At 44.9% G+C, this 19,514-nt stretch overlaps 1 protein-coding gene across 2 annotated transcripts in view; it reads right to left on the reverse strand.

The window, feature by feature from the left end:
* The window catches only part of znrf3 (zinc and ring finger 3), a 71,627-nt gene that overhangs the window by 32,010 nt on the left and 20,103 nt on the right, over positions 1-19,514 (reverse strand). For both annotated transcript variants that reach the window (XM_073467274.1, XM_073467273.1), the window contains exon 2: positions 3,746-3,868. In XM_073467274.1, the coding sequence (XP_073323375.1) occupies positions 3,746-3,868 (123 nt within the window). The remainder of the gene's footprint in view (positions 1-3,745; positions 3,869-19,514) is intronic.

The raw sequence follows: 19,514 nt of genomic DNA on the forward strand, positions 1-19,514 counted from the left end.
CCAAAACCCAAATACTCTTCATTTACCATCATATTGCCAAAAAAATTGGCAATTCATTTTCTATTTCCATCGACTTATCGACTGATTTGATCATTTTGATCAGTTTTAGACAAAGCCGTTCAATGGAAAGTCCTCTATAGAATTTAATTTAAGCTCAAAACAAAAAGCTACAAATAAAGTAGTATTAAAATACTAAAAAACATTAACACCTGCATTAAAAGCTGGGTGCTCAGATAGCTCCATCTAGTCTACATAGCAGCAGTTCTGAAGTTGCGGAAAAGCTGCAGGAACTTGGACAGCCTGTGTACACTTCTTCGATATCGTCCAACTGAAGGAAGTTCTTGGAGACAGTGAAAGTTCATTCCTTTTCATCAAAATGTTCTTTTTACCTAAAAAAACCCCCCAACTATCTGAATGACCATATGCATCAGCCAATTAGGACTGGAAATTAAACACAAGCATTCAGCCAAGTCAAAATGGAGGATGTACTGTAATGCCCGTTGCTTGTTCCTCAGCACAGCTAGGGGCCTTGTGTTCCCAGACACTTTATATTTAGACACGGTTTGGCGCAAACAGTACGTTTTCTGCTACATTTCCGTTCGGTGCGTTCACTGGGATTCTGTAACTGAATGGAATCTAAATTGACCAGACAAGACCCCAACACTGTTGGTGGCAAAGTGGCAGCAAAGTGGAGTGGGCTCTTGGGTTCAGTCAGGGGCCAGTAGGGTAGGGCGGGAGGGGGGCGGGGGCTGCCGAGCATGAGGCCAGACCAGGCGGGGTGAGTGTGTAAGAGTGGGCATAGTATCCGGACTGGGACTGGGGCTGGGCATGGTGGCCTGGCTGGCTGGCTGGGCAGAGTAAGCAGACTGGCAGGGGGTAAACACTAAACTGTCTGGCCTGGCAAACGCGGCAGTGCCAACGCAAAGCCCCCAGCTGTGTTCAGGCCCCGGGCGAGGGTCTGTCAAGATGAAACAATGGGCTTTCCCTTCTCTAATTATAGTCCTGGCTCAATCAAAACAGAGGAAACAGAGTGATCTAGAGGTTAGGGAGGCTGGCTGGAGGCCAAAAGGTCAGCAGCGAAGGTTCTTGCCATCCTCACTACAGAGTGCCTTAGCAAAACATAGAACTACAGAATATATAAAAAATGCCCAGCTCATTAGCGCTTTGCTTTGACTGGTTTCAGTGAGCGGAAGGTGTGGGTTTATGGTACACGGGTGTCCTCGTGGCTCAGTTGGCTAAGGCCCATGACATGTAGCCACAACATTCTGGATCTGAGTCGCCCAATAATCGCCTGATCATAGCACCCGTCCGCTCGGTCTCTGTAATCTTTGTCTCTCTCTGTGATTCCCCCATAAAATGATAATCTCCGAACAACAACTGAACAAAACTGACAACCTGGTTCTCTGTCTCAGCTTTCCTGACTTGAGCATCCTATCAAAAGGCTTATGCTGATGTTAAATGCTCTCAACTAAAGGCAAGAGATCAGGTTCAGGGATTACTACTCAACTGATTTAGCTATGCTCTCCTGTAACACTGTCAGACTCTTGATGGACAGTTCCATGCATTCTTCTTTGTCAAATTAATGCTCGGGTAAGAGAGTTGGGTGTGTTATGTCAGCAGTGGCTAATGCAGCCTTGAGCCTCTACCCTCAAGCAGAAATGAGAAGTCTGGTAAGCTCTATGGTTGGGTACTGACCAAATTATGCCAGTAATACAAAGTACCAATTGACACTAAATTCAATCTATGCCAAATTTTGGTACCTGAGAGCACACCTGTGGAAGAGAACCCAGAGTAAGAGAAAGAGAGAGACCCACAGATTTTTTTCAATTTAAAATGTTTAGTTTTCAGTCCAAGTCAGCAACAACTGAAGTGACATCAACTGTGACGATTTCTCAGACTGCGCTTAACTCCCACTGGAGCAACAAAAGGCTTCTCACATATGCAGTAACACTCCCCAAGTCCTGCGAACGAGCTTTGATGTGTTTTTCTGTTAAACATTCACTACCTCCAGTTAAAAATCATGTACTTGGCTGACAGACTGAACAATGTCTGTCTTACCGTCCTATAGGCACACCGTTTCTGTGGTAATTATAGTAGAGGTAAGTGGCAACAAGTTAAACCAGAAGTACTGTCCTTGGTTCCCCTCTGGAACTGTTAGCTGCTCCTGAAATACTGATGCATCACCTCAATGAAGACCATTTACTAGGAAGTGAAGCCACCCGTGACAATATTCTTAGCTGCAGTTGCAGTTTAGCCGCAGTTTGAGTGCTGAACATTAGGTCAGTTTTCAGGGCTGAGCGTAAGGACGCATCAGCTAGGTAGCAGCAACCATCATCGAGGAAAGTGCACCATTAGCATGTCTATACGACACAAGGGCTCCTTAAATTATGAATGGCTGCTCTCTTTCTGTCACTGGGCATGCAAAGGATAAATGAGACTATAGCCAGGCCCCCCCTCATCCTTCAGGGAATGTTGGTACATTCCATTAAGAGGAACACTTAATTAAAGCATGATAAAATACCACTCGGAGACTCCAGAGGGGTCTGGGAGCACTGGAGGAGGGGGGGAGAGAGGGCGGTGAGAGACAAAGGAGGGATTCAGTTCAGCCTCATTCTCCCAGCAATGGGAAGTAAGAAACAAAATAAAACAAAATCATCCTTCCGTGAATTGTCTCTTTGACTACAAAAGATCAAAGACAAATTCTTCATGAGGGGTTCATTAAGTATAAGGGAAAGAACTGTCCGTAATGTGAGTGTAGCAACAGGAACCATCAGTCTGAACGTTTCTGCTCATGCCCAAACATCCAATACACCTGCAAGATTGTTTACGGGCAAGTAGTAATTCATTCAGAATACTTTCAGTGTACTCATGTTTGAGAATGTGAAAATAAGCAGTAGATAGCAGCTGTAAAAAACTAAAACTGTGGTGCTTCTCAGTCTTGAAAACTCAAAACCTTTTTAATCTTCAAATATGCAATGAAGAAAGCCATACTCTACATCCAAAATCACAGCCTGAACACTTAGCTTGCGTAATTCATCACATTAAGTTGTCAAAATGACTCAAGTCCTAACTGTTTTCAACAAAGCTAAGACTGTTATTCATTTCATCGCATGACTCACCTCACCTACAGTGGCACCCTTATGCATGTCACTCTGAATGTGCCTAGAATACCTCTCCGAGTGAATGCAAAGTGATAAGTGCGGTAGAGTGTGGTGCATGTTTTTCACTGACCTCTCGTATATAGTGCAAGCTGTTATGCTGTCTTTACTTTGTAGCATCCAGAAGACTAACTTCTATACATCACTAGTCTCGCATAGCCAGACCTATATCCACAGTGCTGTGTAAGCACCTATTATTATTGTGCTATAGGGGGAAAAAACAAACAAACACTGCAGCGATGGTGCGCCTGCAAAGTATTGTCAGGGGAATTTGTTTTGCATGTGGCTTTATAATGGCTACATCCATGCAATAGGACACACAGCTGTACTGTACAATTAAAGACCGAGTTAGGGTTAGGGTAACTTGTCATTTTCAGCATGTAGGTTGCTAGCTCGGAGGCTGTTGTTGCTGACTAGACAGAGGAAGGGGAGGAGAATGCAGACTGAAATAGTTGACCAATGGCAGGTTTATACCTACAGTCTACATCCAGTGAGTCGGACAAGTTCATAAGGGGCAAACCTGTGCAAGTTACGTGGGCAACTGGCACAGCACAGAAACTTGAAAGAGTAAACAACCAGTTCTTTACCTTTCCCAGCACGGTGAGACAACTGGGGTCCAGCTCTGGTTGCTCCAGCTTCACTACTCCGACCCAGCCATACTCATATAGGTCCTCCTCATCATTATTATTACATAGTCCCAAAGGATGCATCTGGAAAGAAGACAGAAAGAATAGATAAGACTTTATATCAAAAAGGTATTAAGTTTTTATTAATCTCAAGGTGTAAGGATTTTAACTTCGACACCACTGACGCAACAAAAACTGGTTAAAAGCTTTGATAAGACGTGTCACGCAAGTCACATTTAAACATAGCATTTTGTGTCTCGAGATCTTAATGCGACAGGAAAAAAGTAGCATGTGCAGTGTTTTAAGAAAACATGAAACGCTGCCCCACATGTTGCATCCATTGAGAGTCCTGGCATCACTGGCTTATAGATTGGCCCCCACCCCCAACCCCGTCTGAGGGAGTAGGACAATTTATAATCCACTTGTCACCCATTTTCCATAATGAAACATAAGAGCTTAAGAGCATTAGACGTCTCTAAAGAATTCGCTGTGTGTGGCAAAATCCATGCAGGATCTAAACACACAGTACAGCATTAAAAGAATAGCAGCAGATAAGCAAAACTGGGATTTATGTGCTTTCATGGATCCGCTGATGAGGCAGATTTTCAGAGTTTCTTCTTAAGGAACTGTGCGCTAAGTCCACTTCCATTCTTAGTGCTGCACATGATTCATGCTGCTGCCATTTCTTTTGTGTTTGTGCATACATGCACAATGATTTATCTTCTCCTATTAAATTAGAAAGTGGATGCTGACGTTTCACACCAACACACACACGCACACACTCACACACACAGTCTGATCAGTGTCTTCCAGACTGTCTTGAGCTGTCCTCTCGTTACAATTAAGGCCACTAAATTGGCCCAGTTCTCTGCGCCAAGAACTCTGCAGAGCAAGCATCTAAAGGATGTCTGTAGAGACGATTAAAGCTAAAGGAGGCACACATCACAAACACTGACTCACTCACTGGGCCAGAAGAAAGAGGTGCTAGCCTTCTTTGTTGCAAAGAAACAGAAGCATCTATCTTAATGCATTTCCATTACTTTAGTCGAGTGGTCTTGACTGTATGGTGAAGAAGGCTAGAGAGTCACTAAGACTGTTGTCTAATCATCAATCTTGTCTATGTGCTAGTATGCACACCCAAGAGGCGTCTGTATCATGAGAGAAGTTAACAGATAACACTGATAAGCACAACAGGCCATCACTTGAGCTCAACAGTGCAACAAAAAGACGTGAAACATACAAACACAAACTAAAAAACCAAACGAAAGCAAAAAAAAAAAAAAGGAGGAAAACTACGGCTGTCAGCGATTCACTAGGAAGAAATGACGATCTGGTCACACAAGGTTGGATTACAACTGTAACCAAGTGGAGTCCCAAAATCCTGGATCCATTCCCCACCCTGGCAACAGTGCAAAGACAAGCTCCTGTATTAGCATTAAACTGGGCCAAACTGACCTGAAGGCCACTTATCCTATTAACCCAATGACCACGGCACCCCAATCAGCCAGCACTGTGGCGCCGAGTCCTGGACCACTCTGGCCCCTGGGCCAGTGTTGATGACCCGAGATACCCTTCTCCCTCTGCTGAACCCTGACCTTTGAACCCCACTTCATCACATTGGGAGCAGGTTAGTCGTGCAGCAGGCCAATTGAAGAGATATTCAGAAGGTGCCTCGTCACTTCAGCGCCACAAGGCAGAGGGGTCAAGCCCCTGACCTAAAGGATTTTTGGGGAGGACTTAGCTTAGAGTAAGGGGGTCAAATGCAAATCAGGTGCAACTATTGAAAATCATAGGGAAGGAATGTGGACAATGTGTGCTGTCACAGAGCTCCACAGTGTAGCAACTTTTCATCCTCCCTTTGGGATGAAATCTGATGAAGGGACTGGCATCAGTTTTTAGTGGAGAGACAGGCACGAACAGCAGATGCTGCATTGGAGAAATCACAGGCTTTTAGGGTATCCAAGTTGGAAGAACATTTAATACCAACAGAACATACGTACATACACTTTTTACATACACACTCATAGATTCTGAATTGTACCTTTAGAGAAAAAGAACGCTCATCCTTGAATCCTCCTCTTCAAGCCTCCCACACACAGATGACAAAACATGACAGATTGAGCTCCAGTTTTCAACCACAACCTTTGCCCTTGGAAACAAAATGGATCATTCTCTCAGCTGAGTAAAGACAAGGTCATAATGAATCAAGGCTACGCTGACTCAAAATGCATAGGATGCGCTCACCTTGTCCGCATACATTTTTTCAAAGCTGCTTTTTTCTCTTGTAAACATAGATGAGCAGAAAGCTGCCATGCTTTGGATGACTGTTTGGAAGACAGATATTAGCCTAGGGCTGGCAGGAGCAGGGAGGCAGCAGCACAGCCATACATTACGCACACATTTGGTATGATAATTTCAGAGCGTGCTTTACCTCTCGGCCTTTGGAGGACGCCAAAATTGAAGGGACAGACAAAGATAAAAGAGCGTAACCTAGTCAGGTTTCCATTCAACCTGCATTTCCCGACCTGCCCCTCCCACATATCATCATTTTAAAACCGTGACAATTCTCCGAGGCATAACCGCACATCCCAGTCAACTGAGGTAACATTTTGGATTTCGTGTAAGATATCCCACCAGAGGATGCACAGAGAGAGAGTCGGCGTACAATGAGAGGCTCAATCTTTGTGTCAGTCAATCTAGAGGAGGACCAGGAAGTGGAGCGCTGCTTGCTGTGTGATTATGACCTCTCTCTCCTGCTTGTCTAACAGCTTGGATGGCAGCGGGGAGCCCCGCCTGCGCCCCTGGGCCCTGAACACTGGGCCATTGTGCGGGGGCTCTTGCACTCCAAATGGGGCAGTGTTGTTGTTGTGGACCATGTTGTTATTTTAGAGGCTGGCCATTGCACCATTATCTCCACCGCAGAGATTTTTCTTTTTTGTCAGATGTTGACGTAGGCATTGATGGATGTGGGGATGGGGAGCAAAAGGAAAAGGAGCTTGGTTTGGATGAGGGATGGTGATCTAGTGAAGTGGGTCACAGCTACTGGCCATGCACACAAAAGGAGTAACAAGCACATATGCAAACGTGCCTTCACACACATACACACACACACACACACACGAAATGACAGAGACTGTCCCCTCTTGTGTTCCAACTGCTAGCTTTCCCTGCTAGGCCCCAAATCAGACAAGCTCGGCCCACTGGAAACACCCCGTTGCTCCACTTTGCTCTGCTCCTCTGTACCAAGGGTTTTGGGTGAAGGGCAACCGGCGGCCCCCGAAGTGCCACAAGGGGGCGGCTCTTGTTCTGCCCCGTCTGTCCTGCCCCTGGGGGAGGCAGCCTTTCACATGAATATCCCGTTACAGAGGCCACACTCTCAATGAAATCCTGGCAGGGATTTGAACTCCACCTGTCACTCAAGCTGGCCACACCCCCCTGACAACCCCCACTCTTTTTTCTGCAAAGCCACCTGTAGAGAAAGTGCTTGCTCACATGGGATGCTTTTTAATGTGATAGCATCTGTGATATATTGAGTATAATATGAAGATGGATTCATTCGACGGGTTTCCTTTATTTATCATTAAAGGGGTACTTTTGGAGAAGAAATCCAAATGAGGTATCCATGAGGTAATAATACAAGCCCAGAAATATGTATTTTTTCTATAACTGAATAAACAAGCTGTTCTCAGAGGAAAATAAGGTCCCAGAACACCGTTTGAAGCAATTAAAGTAAAGCAGTATGAAACTGTGTTGTCCTTTAAGGTCAGTTTGTTGTTTATTCAGTCATGAAAAGGATCTTTATTTATGAGTATGTTTATTTAGTTTGTTAATCAGTCAATGAAGATCTTTCTCTTATTAAAATTTCTTCCACAAAACTACATAGTGCACCTTTAAGTAGTGACTTCTTCTGTTTCAGTGTCATTTCAAGTTGAGTTTATAATATATTTGTCATATTCTTAATACAAAATGCGACTGTAAGGTGCATTCTGACTTCATTAAAACTTGACAAATAAAAAAAACGGAAATTAAGTTTGAATTAAAATCATAAATAGCAAAAAACTTTAACACCCGGTCCTTAAAGGCTTTCTCATCCACCAACAAGTGACCTGATAACAGTTGGTAATGGGATCAAAACAGGGACCTACTTCTAAAAACTCCCACCACCCCCGACCCCCCGCGAGCCCCCCAGCTCTCAAAGGAAATCAAAATGCAAGTCACACCATCCAACGGCATTCTTCTCTGTCTGTCTGTGACACAATTCGCTGAGCCTTTGATCATACGACGACCACTTCTTCTGCCCCCCCCCTTCCCCATCCCTTTTCCCCATGCCGCACCCCCTTTTCCTCTCTCCCTCTAAATTATTGGTGGCCCTGGTTACAAACCCCCATTAGCCCCTCATCCCTCCCCGACTCCAAAACAGTCACCCTCCCCTGCCCTCGCCATGCTATATGCATGAAAGAGCTTGTTTTGTTTTTCTGCACAGCTGTGTATGTGTGTGTGCGTTTTACGAATTCTGTCCTCACTTGCACTTCCACTTCAACATGAAATGTAGATATGGCTGACATGAAAAGTAAAAATCAGCAAGTTTTACTTAACTTTTTTAAAAAAAATCTTCAGAACGCCTTTGAAATCTTCAGAAACTTCTCCAAACATCTGTATTTGCACATGAAATATCCCCGAGGCTAAAAGAAAAAAAGCTTTCTTTGTGACAAAGCAGATATTTCAAAAAGATTATGCTTCTGGACTGGAAAGGCTTGTGAAATGATGCTCGTAGGGTACTAAATCTTGCTGAAACACGCTGCATTACAACAAGGCGTCCTTGCTACAGCACACCAGGAGCTGAAAACATCAAAAGGCAAGTAGGCGGATTCTAGAGGAGAATGATCCCTGAGCTAAACAGATCTATACGGGATGCAGATATAGACCCTTGCATGCAAGCCCTTGAAACACCAGCTCTAAAAAAAAACCTTTATACAAACCTTAAGCACCAATATTTACCCATAATGAGTGTCAACACTTCTTGCAATGGCATGTAGGTCACACCGAGGATGAGTTTCTGTCCTAACAATCAAAGCTTCCTTGTTGTCTGAAGCCTGTGCCAGCCACAGACAATTTTTACAAGATGTTCTTTGTGAGGCTGGCTAAATGATTAACTGGACAGATCTGTTGTTTGTAGGTTTCCTTTATAAATTTTGGAAGAGGAGCTGGCACCTATTTCACATGCACACACAATCTTGACGAAGAAAAACCTGGGCATGGCGCCAGTCCTCGCACCCACCTGCTTCCCCCCGCACTGTGCTTGTGTTTACGTATCTCACTGTTTGAGCAAAGGCTTGTGTGTGTTGGTTAGTGTGTAGCCTGAAACGCATCATGGGTGACCAGGGGTAACTCAGCGGCATCTCTCGCTGACCATCCGCTCGCCCTGAACTCATTCACCCCAGTGAAGAAGCATCCCGCCCACCTCTCTGGGCCTTTAATTCAGCCGACCCCTCCGACCTCCTCCTCCAACGCCCCTCCACCAACACTTTCCCCTCCCCAGCACTGTGCTTCAACCTCCCCTCTCTACTTTGGGGGGGGGGGGGGGGGGGGGGGGAGTATTGTCAACTTCCTGGAATAACACACCAGACTTGCCAACAGAGGTGGCAGGCGGTTGCGTTGTGTTGATGGCTGGGTGGGTATGTCTGATCACAGGCCACAGACCAAGTCTCCCCAGGGACCTGTGGTGTCTTTTAGAGCCTCATGACATAGTTACAACACTCAGAGCTGTTTTGAGAGAAAAGAAAGGCACTGCTTCTTCAGGCCAGGACAGGACACAGGAGTGGTAATGCAACCGGATGTTCAGGACATCAACAAGCACTCACACACACTCACACACACACACACACACACACACACACACACACACACACACACAAGACAGCTCCAGCTCCAGCTCCACAGACTTACATGAACTTGAGCCTTGGAGTACATCTGCAGACATCCACACCATCTGGCAGCATGGACAAATAATACCCTAAATATATGTAGTCCAACTAACTTAATCTGTTACCTTTCAATCAACACTGGTTCACTCCGAGATATATCAGGGCTAACAACATGACGTGTGAAGTGTCACAAGTACAGTCAATGAAATGGAATAATCACATGAGTAAAGGAAAAGCTCTCTGTCATTGCTTAAACCTGCGGTTAAAAAACTGACAGGACTGTTGTGCCATTATTTCGCTTTGCCATTCTGTATAAAACGACACAAAGACAGAACGGCGTGTCATTGCTGTTCCACCTCAGAGCCATCAGAAGAGGTAGTAACAGCACCAACTGTGTGAAAACGTCTGTGTGAAAAGAGTAGGGATATTCAACATTGATTCTTTTCAGCCGATACCAATGACCGATAATTACCTGCTTCTCATGGCTGGTACCAATAAAATGACTGATAATTGAACTTTTTTGTTGTTTAAAAAGAATTTCATGACGCACGCCTGAGGATAAGAAAGGGAAACATTGGAAACCAACTGTGTAGATGCTTTGATTGTTAAGTCCATGAAAGTAATTTGGCTATGTATAATTTACTGGCTCGATGATATATATTGTTCATCGCGTGAGTGCCAGTGAGCCGGCAGGATGGGACAAAAAATTTCGAAGATGCGTTACACATGCGAACAACAAGCAGGAGAATTAAAAAGCAGCTAACTCAAAATAAGAACAGCAACCAAAAATACCTGCGGTGAGCTCCTCCTTTCCCTCCAAAATCAACTGCCATACAACAGAGACAGAGAATATATGATTGTTATGGCCATGGTATGCCATTGTTTAGAAAGCACTGCCCAATGCTTATGTAAACAGTCAGACTAGGCGTGACGCTGTTGTTTTACACATCATGCCTCTTTTGGTTGCAAAACGCTGCCATGCAATCCAAAATCACAGACTGGGGTGGTGTTATACTGCAGTTGTTTTGTTCAGTGTAAAAAACAAAACAAAGGCGGCGCAAAGACGGGTCTTCGTTGCTGCGGAATTGCGCCGTCTATGTCCATGAAGGACTTTAGTCCATTCTTGCACTTGTAGTGATTATTTTAATTCATGAATAATCCATCAATCACTTAGTCTTTGAAATTAACACCAGTAAAAAAGTGCTGATGACATAAACTCCCAGACCCCACAGGCAGCATCTTTCTAATCTCTTTCTTTGGTTACTGAAATGATTGACACGTTAAATAGTTGTTGATTTAGTTTCTGTTGATTGATTAAACAGAACTACATTTTTTTGGGGTGGCTGGAAGTCGGCCTAGAAGTGATGTCCAAAAATCTCTTCAGTAAAAAAACATTAAAACACCAGACTAATAAGCCTTAATTACTACCAATAACAACTGCAAAGCATCTTATGCAAACCAGCACATACAGCGTGGGTGCTTTATTATGTAACATCAAGCAAACAAGCATAAAACTGTTGGCCCAAACACACCAACTACCAAAATATCATCACCGTGTTACCACCAGCTCCTCTACCTGCTACATACTCCCTTACAGCCAACTGTATCGCAGGCGTCCCCCTTTGCCCTGCGGGGCAGACAAGGTAACCTTGCTGGCGCTTAACCCTCAACCCTCTTCTGCACTGGTAATAATAATGACACAAATGACCTCTCTCTACCAGCGAACACACTTCAGACCTCCAGAAGGTGAAACAGATGAGGTGAGGGTGTTTTCTGGGTGCTTATTACTATGAGCTGCAGTTTTTGTGGGCGAAATTGGCATCCTAAGTAAAAGCAGGTGAGAAAAGTACTTTCACAGAGACACAAGCACGTGTGCAAGCATGATTAGGTTTCCAGTCTACAAGATGCCACATTTCATCTCACCTTGATCCCAATGCTAACACGGCTGCACACATAAGTTGACAAAACTTGACAAGACAGCCATAAGTCAAAGGTCAAATTTCCCTAAAGTCTTGTTGCCATCTGTTCACATAAAATGCCTCTTCTAGCTTTGATGCCTCCACATATCCTCTATTTCATTATCGCACCTCCCCCACCGAGCCACAGACATTCTGTCGTCTGAACCCTGAAATGCTCGGACATCATGTTAGAAGCAGGGAGGAAGGAAATCAAGGCCTGATACGGAGCCTTAATCCAAAAGATGACCCGAAAGAACCCACACTGAAGCAAACAAGGATGGAGAGTCTCTCTCGAGTGGAGTCATTTTAGTTCAGGCTCTGTGAGGTTAAGCTTCTGGTGCAGATAGGGATGTGCCTGTTTAAGAGACAGTCAGACCTCACTAGGAGGATTTACAGCGAGTGTCCTTGCCTGCAGACAGGTTAGGGTTACCGCAGGTCTTTAGGCGTGATGAGTCAGGTCAGGCTTTTCTTATGTCTGCTTCTTGACAACGATTAGACCAAGGAGGCAATCAGGCCAAGAATAATATCAGAGGCTATTTAATCACAACCAGGATCCATGCTCTGAATTGCGATCTTTTTATTCAATTTTGTAGACTATAGCCAGACTTGATATCGCCTCAGAATTTCTCCATTACAACAAAATATGGCATTAAAGAAAGTTGTTTCGTAGCACAAGCTCATCATCCAGCATGCTGCGAGGAAAGCCAGGGAAGAGCCATGTGAAATAATTCTTTCAATCATCGTCATCGCCATAGTTGGCTGCATTACTCTATTGGCGTGTATACTTGAAGTTTGAAAACAGATCTCTACGATTAGCCTGGAATGTGGAGCGTGGATGCCTTCAAGATCGATCACAATCTGAAATCCTTAAACCACCCCAACTAAGACCAAGTAGGTTTTACAGCGGCTTCGGGCAAAACCTGAGATTGTGCATCCTGATGGGAGATTAGTTACTCCACATTATAATGATAATGATACAAGCTCGCTTCTTTTAAGATATCTATAATAATCCATCTAGTTTACAGAAGATAAACATTAGAAGTTGTTTTCTAGGTTGTTTTGTCAATTTCCTGCACTGAAAAACAGTCGATAAGCGTGGTGTGGTTTGTTTTCTGGGCAATAAATAACATGTCTTCAGGGCTTGTTTTGGGGTTGATGCATTTACTTCATAATCCCAACATGTCTTATCCTCGTTCAGAGGTTCAATGTCAGACTGCACAGGGGGGGAAAGGAGCAAGAGTTTTGAATTGCAGCCTTCTATGTATAGCATGCACAAATAGACTCACAAACTTAAATGCCTGCACTGACACACTACATACACACACACACCCCTTTTCACTCTCAGTCACTCTTTGCCCCTCTCGGTCGCTCTCTGCCCCTCTTTCCCAGCACTAGAAATAACTTCAAAGAGGGCTGGTAGCCTTGAGGAGAGAAGGAGCGGGATCCAGTTACAGCGGAGCAGCTGGGAGGGCCCTACAGGTGGGGCCGACACTCCACCTCCTGTAACATTATCGCCGTAAAGGGATCCCTCTGCCTTTCCTCTCGAATAATGAAGACTTCCTCCCCTTTGTCTTCTCCATTGGGACTAAAGGAACAATTAGCCAAGGTAGGCCCAGCGTCCATCTTTTATTTTGGCAGTCAAGCCACTGTGAAGGAGGGGTGTAATAAAGAAAAAACACAATGTTGGGGAGTAAAAAAGGGACATTTGCAATTTACATTTTTGTAATGTGAACAAACGAACTTCACCGTACACTTCTGGCAAGTCAGCTTGTTAAGTGTACCAAGGAAGTAAAGCCAGAAGACTCGATTTTACACTTAACATGTGTAAGAAAACTTTTCCTTTAGTCGAGGCCATGCCCTAAGCAAGCCAGCTTTGTGATGCGAGCCTCAGTGCAGTCATCATCTGTCCCACTACTCGCTGTCCCCTCCTTAACCTTCCCCGAAAATCACCTCCACGCCATCTTCATAGCAACGGGCAAAGCAAACAAGTGTCATGGTTTCAGTATGAGTTGGGGACGCTGGCAGAGGACACCCAATATCATGTAAATGTCCTGATATGTAGCACAAGGCTCTGGGGTTGACAGCTTTAACACTGAGCAGGACGCCGAGCTTGTGACTCTATTAACTCTCTGCGAGTGCATCCCGAAACAGTCAATGGCGTGTGTGTGTGTGTGTGTGTGTGCGCACACTCAAACGTCTCTCTGGTGTCACTTTCAGCGCTTCAGTCTTTAAAACCCAGAGTGACACGAACAAAGGACAGGCCGACAAAGTTCAGGGGTCAACAGTGGGCTGGATGCCACCATTTTGGAAAGGGAAGAGGGGAGTGGAAACAACTGCCGCACCCCTCTTTCCCTGAAGAGATCACTGCATCTATGCGCAAAGATAAAGTAACAGCAAACAAACGTATTGTCTCCGTGTGCAAGAGGCTGCTGTCCTGATGAGGACAATTACAAAAGTAGGTGAACACGCGCATAAATTATTTGTCAGCATCAAGGTGCCACAGTGAATTCATTAGCATGACTAACAACGTAACAAGCAAAGGGAAATGGGGCTCATTAATAAACCAATTCTATACAGCACACAACCGCAGAGAGTTGCAAGTACACGTGTTTTTATCTCCCCGACACATTTCTTACAAGATTTTCCTTTTGAAAAAGACAACCTCACTTTCAACAGGAAACAATCGTGAGGAAGTCTTTGGATAACATGAAAACACGACAAAAAAGCTGACGACTAAGCAATCAACTATTAATGATTTCATTGTTTTCTGAGAAAAAAGGTTAAAAATGTTAAAGGCGAGCCCTCAGAGCCCAATGGGATGTCTTGAATACGCTCGTTTTGTCCGATACACACTTAAAAACCCAAGGATAATTTTCAATTACATAAAACAGAAGAGCCGGAAATCGAGAGTCTGAAATTGGCAAATGGTTCACCAAACAATTTGATCATTTAACAGAATGATTGTTCTTTTTGACCATTGACAAAATGATTAATTAGTCATTACACAGTTTATCACGCTGCCGTTGTTCAACACCACATTATTGTTTGCGCAGTTGGATTATGCCCACTGCCAGCATCCGCCCCAAATATCAGTGGCATCTCCCACTCCGGCCCGTCCCGCTCCCCTTCACCCCTCACCATAAAACAAAAGTCAATGTCACTACTTAATGAGCTATGATTAATGCTGCTGCAGAGTGGCTGGTGAGCCTGGGGAGGAAGGAGGGAGGCTGGAGGGCGCACATACCTGGCGCAGTCAGCCTGCTCTGCATGTGTGCGTGTGTTAGAGGGCTGGAGGGAAGAGGTTGCTAAAAGCGGACCGAGGGGGGGATTGCAGTCATCAACACCTAGGGCCTGAGTGGCCTTTGATGTTGCGCGGCGGCTTTGATGGCTCCGGCTATGGAGGAATGCTGCTCGCCCTCCCTCCCCACCCAAAAAGCCCCCAGAGTTGTGGAATGCGTCGCAAGCTGCTGCTCGGCCTGCTGGAATGGGATTAGAGCATAGGCGGACCATATTGCCCTGCCTCCCCCCTTCCCTCTTCTCGCTCCCACCCTGCCCTCTGGAGTGGACAACATGGCGGCAACCTTGTCCAGACGATGGTGGGAAGAGGAGGAGGATCTATTCCCAAGTGTGGTTGTCATTAGTCTCTCACCGCTACTTCAGTGTGCGTCAGCCACGAAGCTTGCAGGCTCTGCAGGTTTTCAATCATCTAGACACCGCAGCGGTTTCATTCGTGGATTTGCACTTCCTCATCGAAAAAAACATAAGCTGATGGGAAGGAGTTCTAATGATTGTTTTCACAATTACTTGATCGATTCAACCATTTAGTGTGTATTGTTTTGTCCAACCAACTAACCAAAGCCCCCCCAGAACACTTTTTACTGTCAAATAAGACAAAAAGCAGGCAATGCCTCACCAATGAGAAGCCTGAAACTTAAAAAAAAGACAAATGGTGAATCAATCAACCAACAGATGGAATATTTTTCTTATTTTACGCAAAGAAACAGGAATTCAGCGAAAACTGGTTTGAAATCAGTGTCACAATAGCAATATGGCAAAAGCTCAGTGGATGATGATACACAATAACTGGTCATCTCTTTCTTCAGCACAGTGACCTGGAACAAAAAGTGATTTCGATGTGGCCAGTCTCCACGTGAAACTTTAGTACGTGGATTTACAGTATGTGGGAGCGGTGGCCTGCGGAGATCAAACATGTCGCGGGTGAGCAGCTGGCCCGTAATCAAGAGCCGCACCACCTAAACTCTGATGCTTTGAGATATCAGATTAAGGGACTGGCAAACACTTCACATGGCCAAAGTCACTTGTCAAATATGCACAGTAGGCCCAGCATATCAAAGCGTACAGCCACATCATGAAATCAGAGTGACTGTGTACTTTCACGCAGATTTATATACGCATGTGCGTGTCTGTGTGTGTGTTTGTGTTTGACAGTTACAGCGGGAGAGGAGTGTCACAATCCCGCCGATCCTCAGAGGGAAGACAGACGGGGCTTTCTGCAAAGGTCAGGTTCATATTGTCCTCACACACACACTTAACTTAGTGAATGACCTTCCACACAACAACTGCACAAACAACCCATTTTGGCCACGCATGCCGGTGTCTGTCAGGGCGTGGCTAGACTGGGCTAGGCTAGCCAGAACATTGGCCTGCTGCACGGTGTGTTTGCTGAGGATTGTAGCTCCCCACCGGGAGAGTTGAGAGGAATGCGGACAGGACTTAAAGTATATGCACATGTTCACACAGTTAAACGAATGTGTGCATGGACGGTGGGTTTGGTACAGTAAGAGTGACTCCCCCCCCCTTACCTCTGCTCTCCCCCTGGCCACAGGATCTAGGGAGGGAGGGACGGGCGCAAGGTGGAGAGGCAGCCAGCATTAGCGCTGGTTTCAGATTTCGGCCGCCTCTGACTTGTTTTCTTTAGGAAACACTTACTGGGGCTCCAACTACACCAGAGGAAGCGCTCACCTACATCACTTCCGGGTCGGATGGCTAAGGTCACGCTGCACTCGGGGGAAAGAGGTGAAGAGTGCGTTTAGCATCACCAGGAAATAACCCTGTGATTTAGATTAAAAGAGAAACACGGAAGAGTAAGAGGTGAGGTGGGGTTGAGAGATTTTTCTTGTACTGCCGCACGTAGAATCAGACTTTCCCCAAGTCTGTTTTTGGCTCACGTGTGTCTGCTGTTTTCCTGCCCTACTCTTTCTTTCACTTGCCCTCTTGGTTTTGTGAATGGCTGCATGATCACCTTTCATGACAACCTGGAGGGTGAAACAAGAGGAAAGCTCAATCCAGGAACTCAAGGCCCTTTGAGGAGCTAACATTATTCCAGAGGAAAAGAGAATGTGAATAAACAAAGCCAGGACCATTTCCAGGAATAATGCTATGGGATTGGGGTGGTTAGATGGAGAGGGGGGGAGTCATCGTACAGCTTTCTATTTATATTCCTTAAGGGAAGACCTTGGATTGCAAGAACAGGAGCACCGGAAGCTATTTGGATGCTCTCCAAACTGCCTATTGCGTCTTTGTTGTAGCTTTAAAGATAAGACACAAGCAAGTTTTTCTCACCGACACAATATGTGCCGCCCCTTGTGCTGCAAAGTTGAGAATATTCCAACTTCTAAAAAGAAACTGCTTGAAAAATGTGACACGCAGCAAAGAGAAGAGCGCACCCCAAGCGTGCCGTACCATTGGTTTTGCTATTAACGCACATCTCAAGGTGATCAAACGTGAGAAAATTGCAATCATTTGTTTGTACTGTTAAATTAATTTTGAGTTTTGGACTGTTAGTTGGACAATGCATTGACTTCAACTTTGGGAAACAACCAAACAATTAATTGAGAGATACAATAGATACATTAATCAACAGTGAAGACCACAAGTTGCTGCCCTAATATAAAGACAGCATTGAGATAATCATACAGCAAACTTTTCAAGGCTTTATGTCAACTGCAAAAAGAATTAAACTTGAACTATTGTCAACACAAGCCTTCAATTAAAACTTAAGCACAAACAAAATGTGATCGCTGCTTGTGTAAACCTCCTTTTTCATTTATTTATTCATTTTCAGATCTGAAACACAATATGCAAAAGGCATCGGGATGGACCAGTGGGCTGGTCTATCCCACCTCTGAACTTGAAAGCAACAACCATCTCTACATGTGTTTTCAGAGCCTCTCCCTGCATTTATTCTGACCAGTGATCAGGTTAGACAAGTCGCTCTATTCAGGGCTACACAGTAATACCGATATCCCCAAAGAGAGGGAGGAGGTGGAGAAGAAGAAGGGGGAAAAAATCCTATCTGAGAGATTAACTCGCAGCACCCAACCGAGCCAGTGCTGGGTTCACTGGCTCACTCAGTTCTATCTTACCCACTAGTCTCTTGTTCTAAAGCAAAGCATGTCTTTGATACTCGACTAGAAGGAATCTGGAGGCGTTACAGGTTTCTTTTGTGCTTTACGCTGCACAGAGAGTCTGTGTGTGTGTGCCAAGGCTGGGATTTCTTTTCTTTACCCCCCCTCCCTCCCTCCTTCTTTCCTTTTCTCCCTCATCCCTTTGCCTTCATCTCCTGCTCCCCTTCCCCCACCCCCAAACACTAAATCAGTGAATCATAAACCTTTTTTTTTGTTACCATCACAAACTGTTATCTAAAAGCTCAAACTCTTGCTGAAAAAGTTTCAAACCTGCTGAGTTTGAGGATCAAAGAGACCATATTTGGGTTGTGACCAAAGGTGGTTACCACTTCAGAGGACTTTGGAGGGTGGGTAAGGGTTGGGATTTTGGTCGGAGAAGGAGAGGAGGGTGGGGGGGTAGTTGGGGGTATGTGGGTGAGGTTTGACTCCCCTTGGAGATTTTCTTAAACCCATTACATCAGCTTTTTTCTGCTTCATGGGGTCCAAGTCCGGGGCTTTTGTGAGGGTAGAAAATGACCTAAATTGACATTCAGTGTGGTTGTGGTTGGTTAATTGTGGCCAGGCATTTTTGGCATAAATAAAACAAGATTCCAGAGGCCTTCTTCTTTAAGCCTTTAGCGAATTCTGCTTCTTTGTGAACATAGCCTCCAATGAATGTAAAGTGGTCATACCCAAAACCGCGTCAACTTGCTCAAATATGCTAAAACCTTGCAGATCAAAAGGAAGGGGGCCATGATATGAGAATGATTCTGAACAGTGTTAAGAAACGTACAATATCAAAGTGAGTAATTGCTCAACACCCACGCAGGGATTCAGGCTTTTGAAGAAACTTCTACAGTTCCCACCAACTGTGAAGTGCTTGCATCTCTGCTTTTTGAATGGCCAAAATATGAGACTGCCTCAGCTTTGATCACCACAAAGGCTGTCAGGGCTCATCCGCATGCTGCGGCTCTCTTTTATTTAAGAGCACATGTTTTTCTACATACATGATCGCGGAAGTTGTCATTTTAAAAAAGTGGTCAACACAAGCCCTTTTTTCAAAAGAAGGTAGAGCAGAATCAAGGGAGAAGTGTGAAATAAGAAATGATGCAGCAGTCCTGCTAAGCTCTACCCACACATTATAATCAAAAGGCTTCACAATGGCTGGCCTAAAAAACATAAAAGAAAGGGAGAAATTCAAAAGAGGCCACTTGCTGGTGCTGGGTAAACTGATCAGCAGCATATAGACTGTCAAAAGCTAGTGGGAATGTCAAAAGCACCACTGATCTCTCTCTTTCTCCCCTAATGTGATCAAACAGGGGTTCCTTCCCTGGAGGAGGTCAAAGAAAGCGAGGGAGGAAAAAAAAAAGTGAATGGGAGCTTTGGTGCACCATAGGAAGCCGGCCACCAGCAGCACAACCAAGCAGTGAGCACAAAACAA

Source organism: Pagrus major, chromosome 5 (assembly GCF_040436345.1).
Source record: "Pagrus major chromosome 5, Pma_NU_1.0".
In the NCBI taxonomy this organism is placed as follows: domain Eukaryota; kingdom Metazoa; phylum Chordata; class Actinopteri; order Spariformes; family Sparidae; genus Pagrus; species Pagrus major.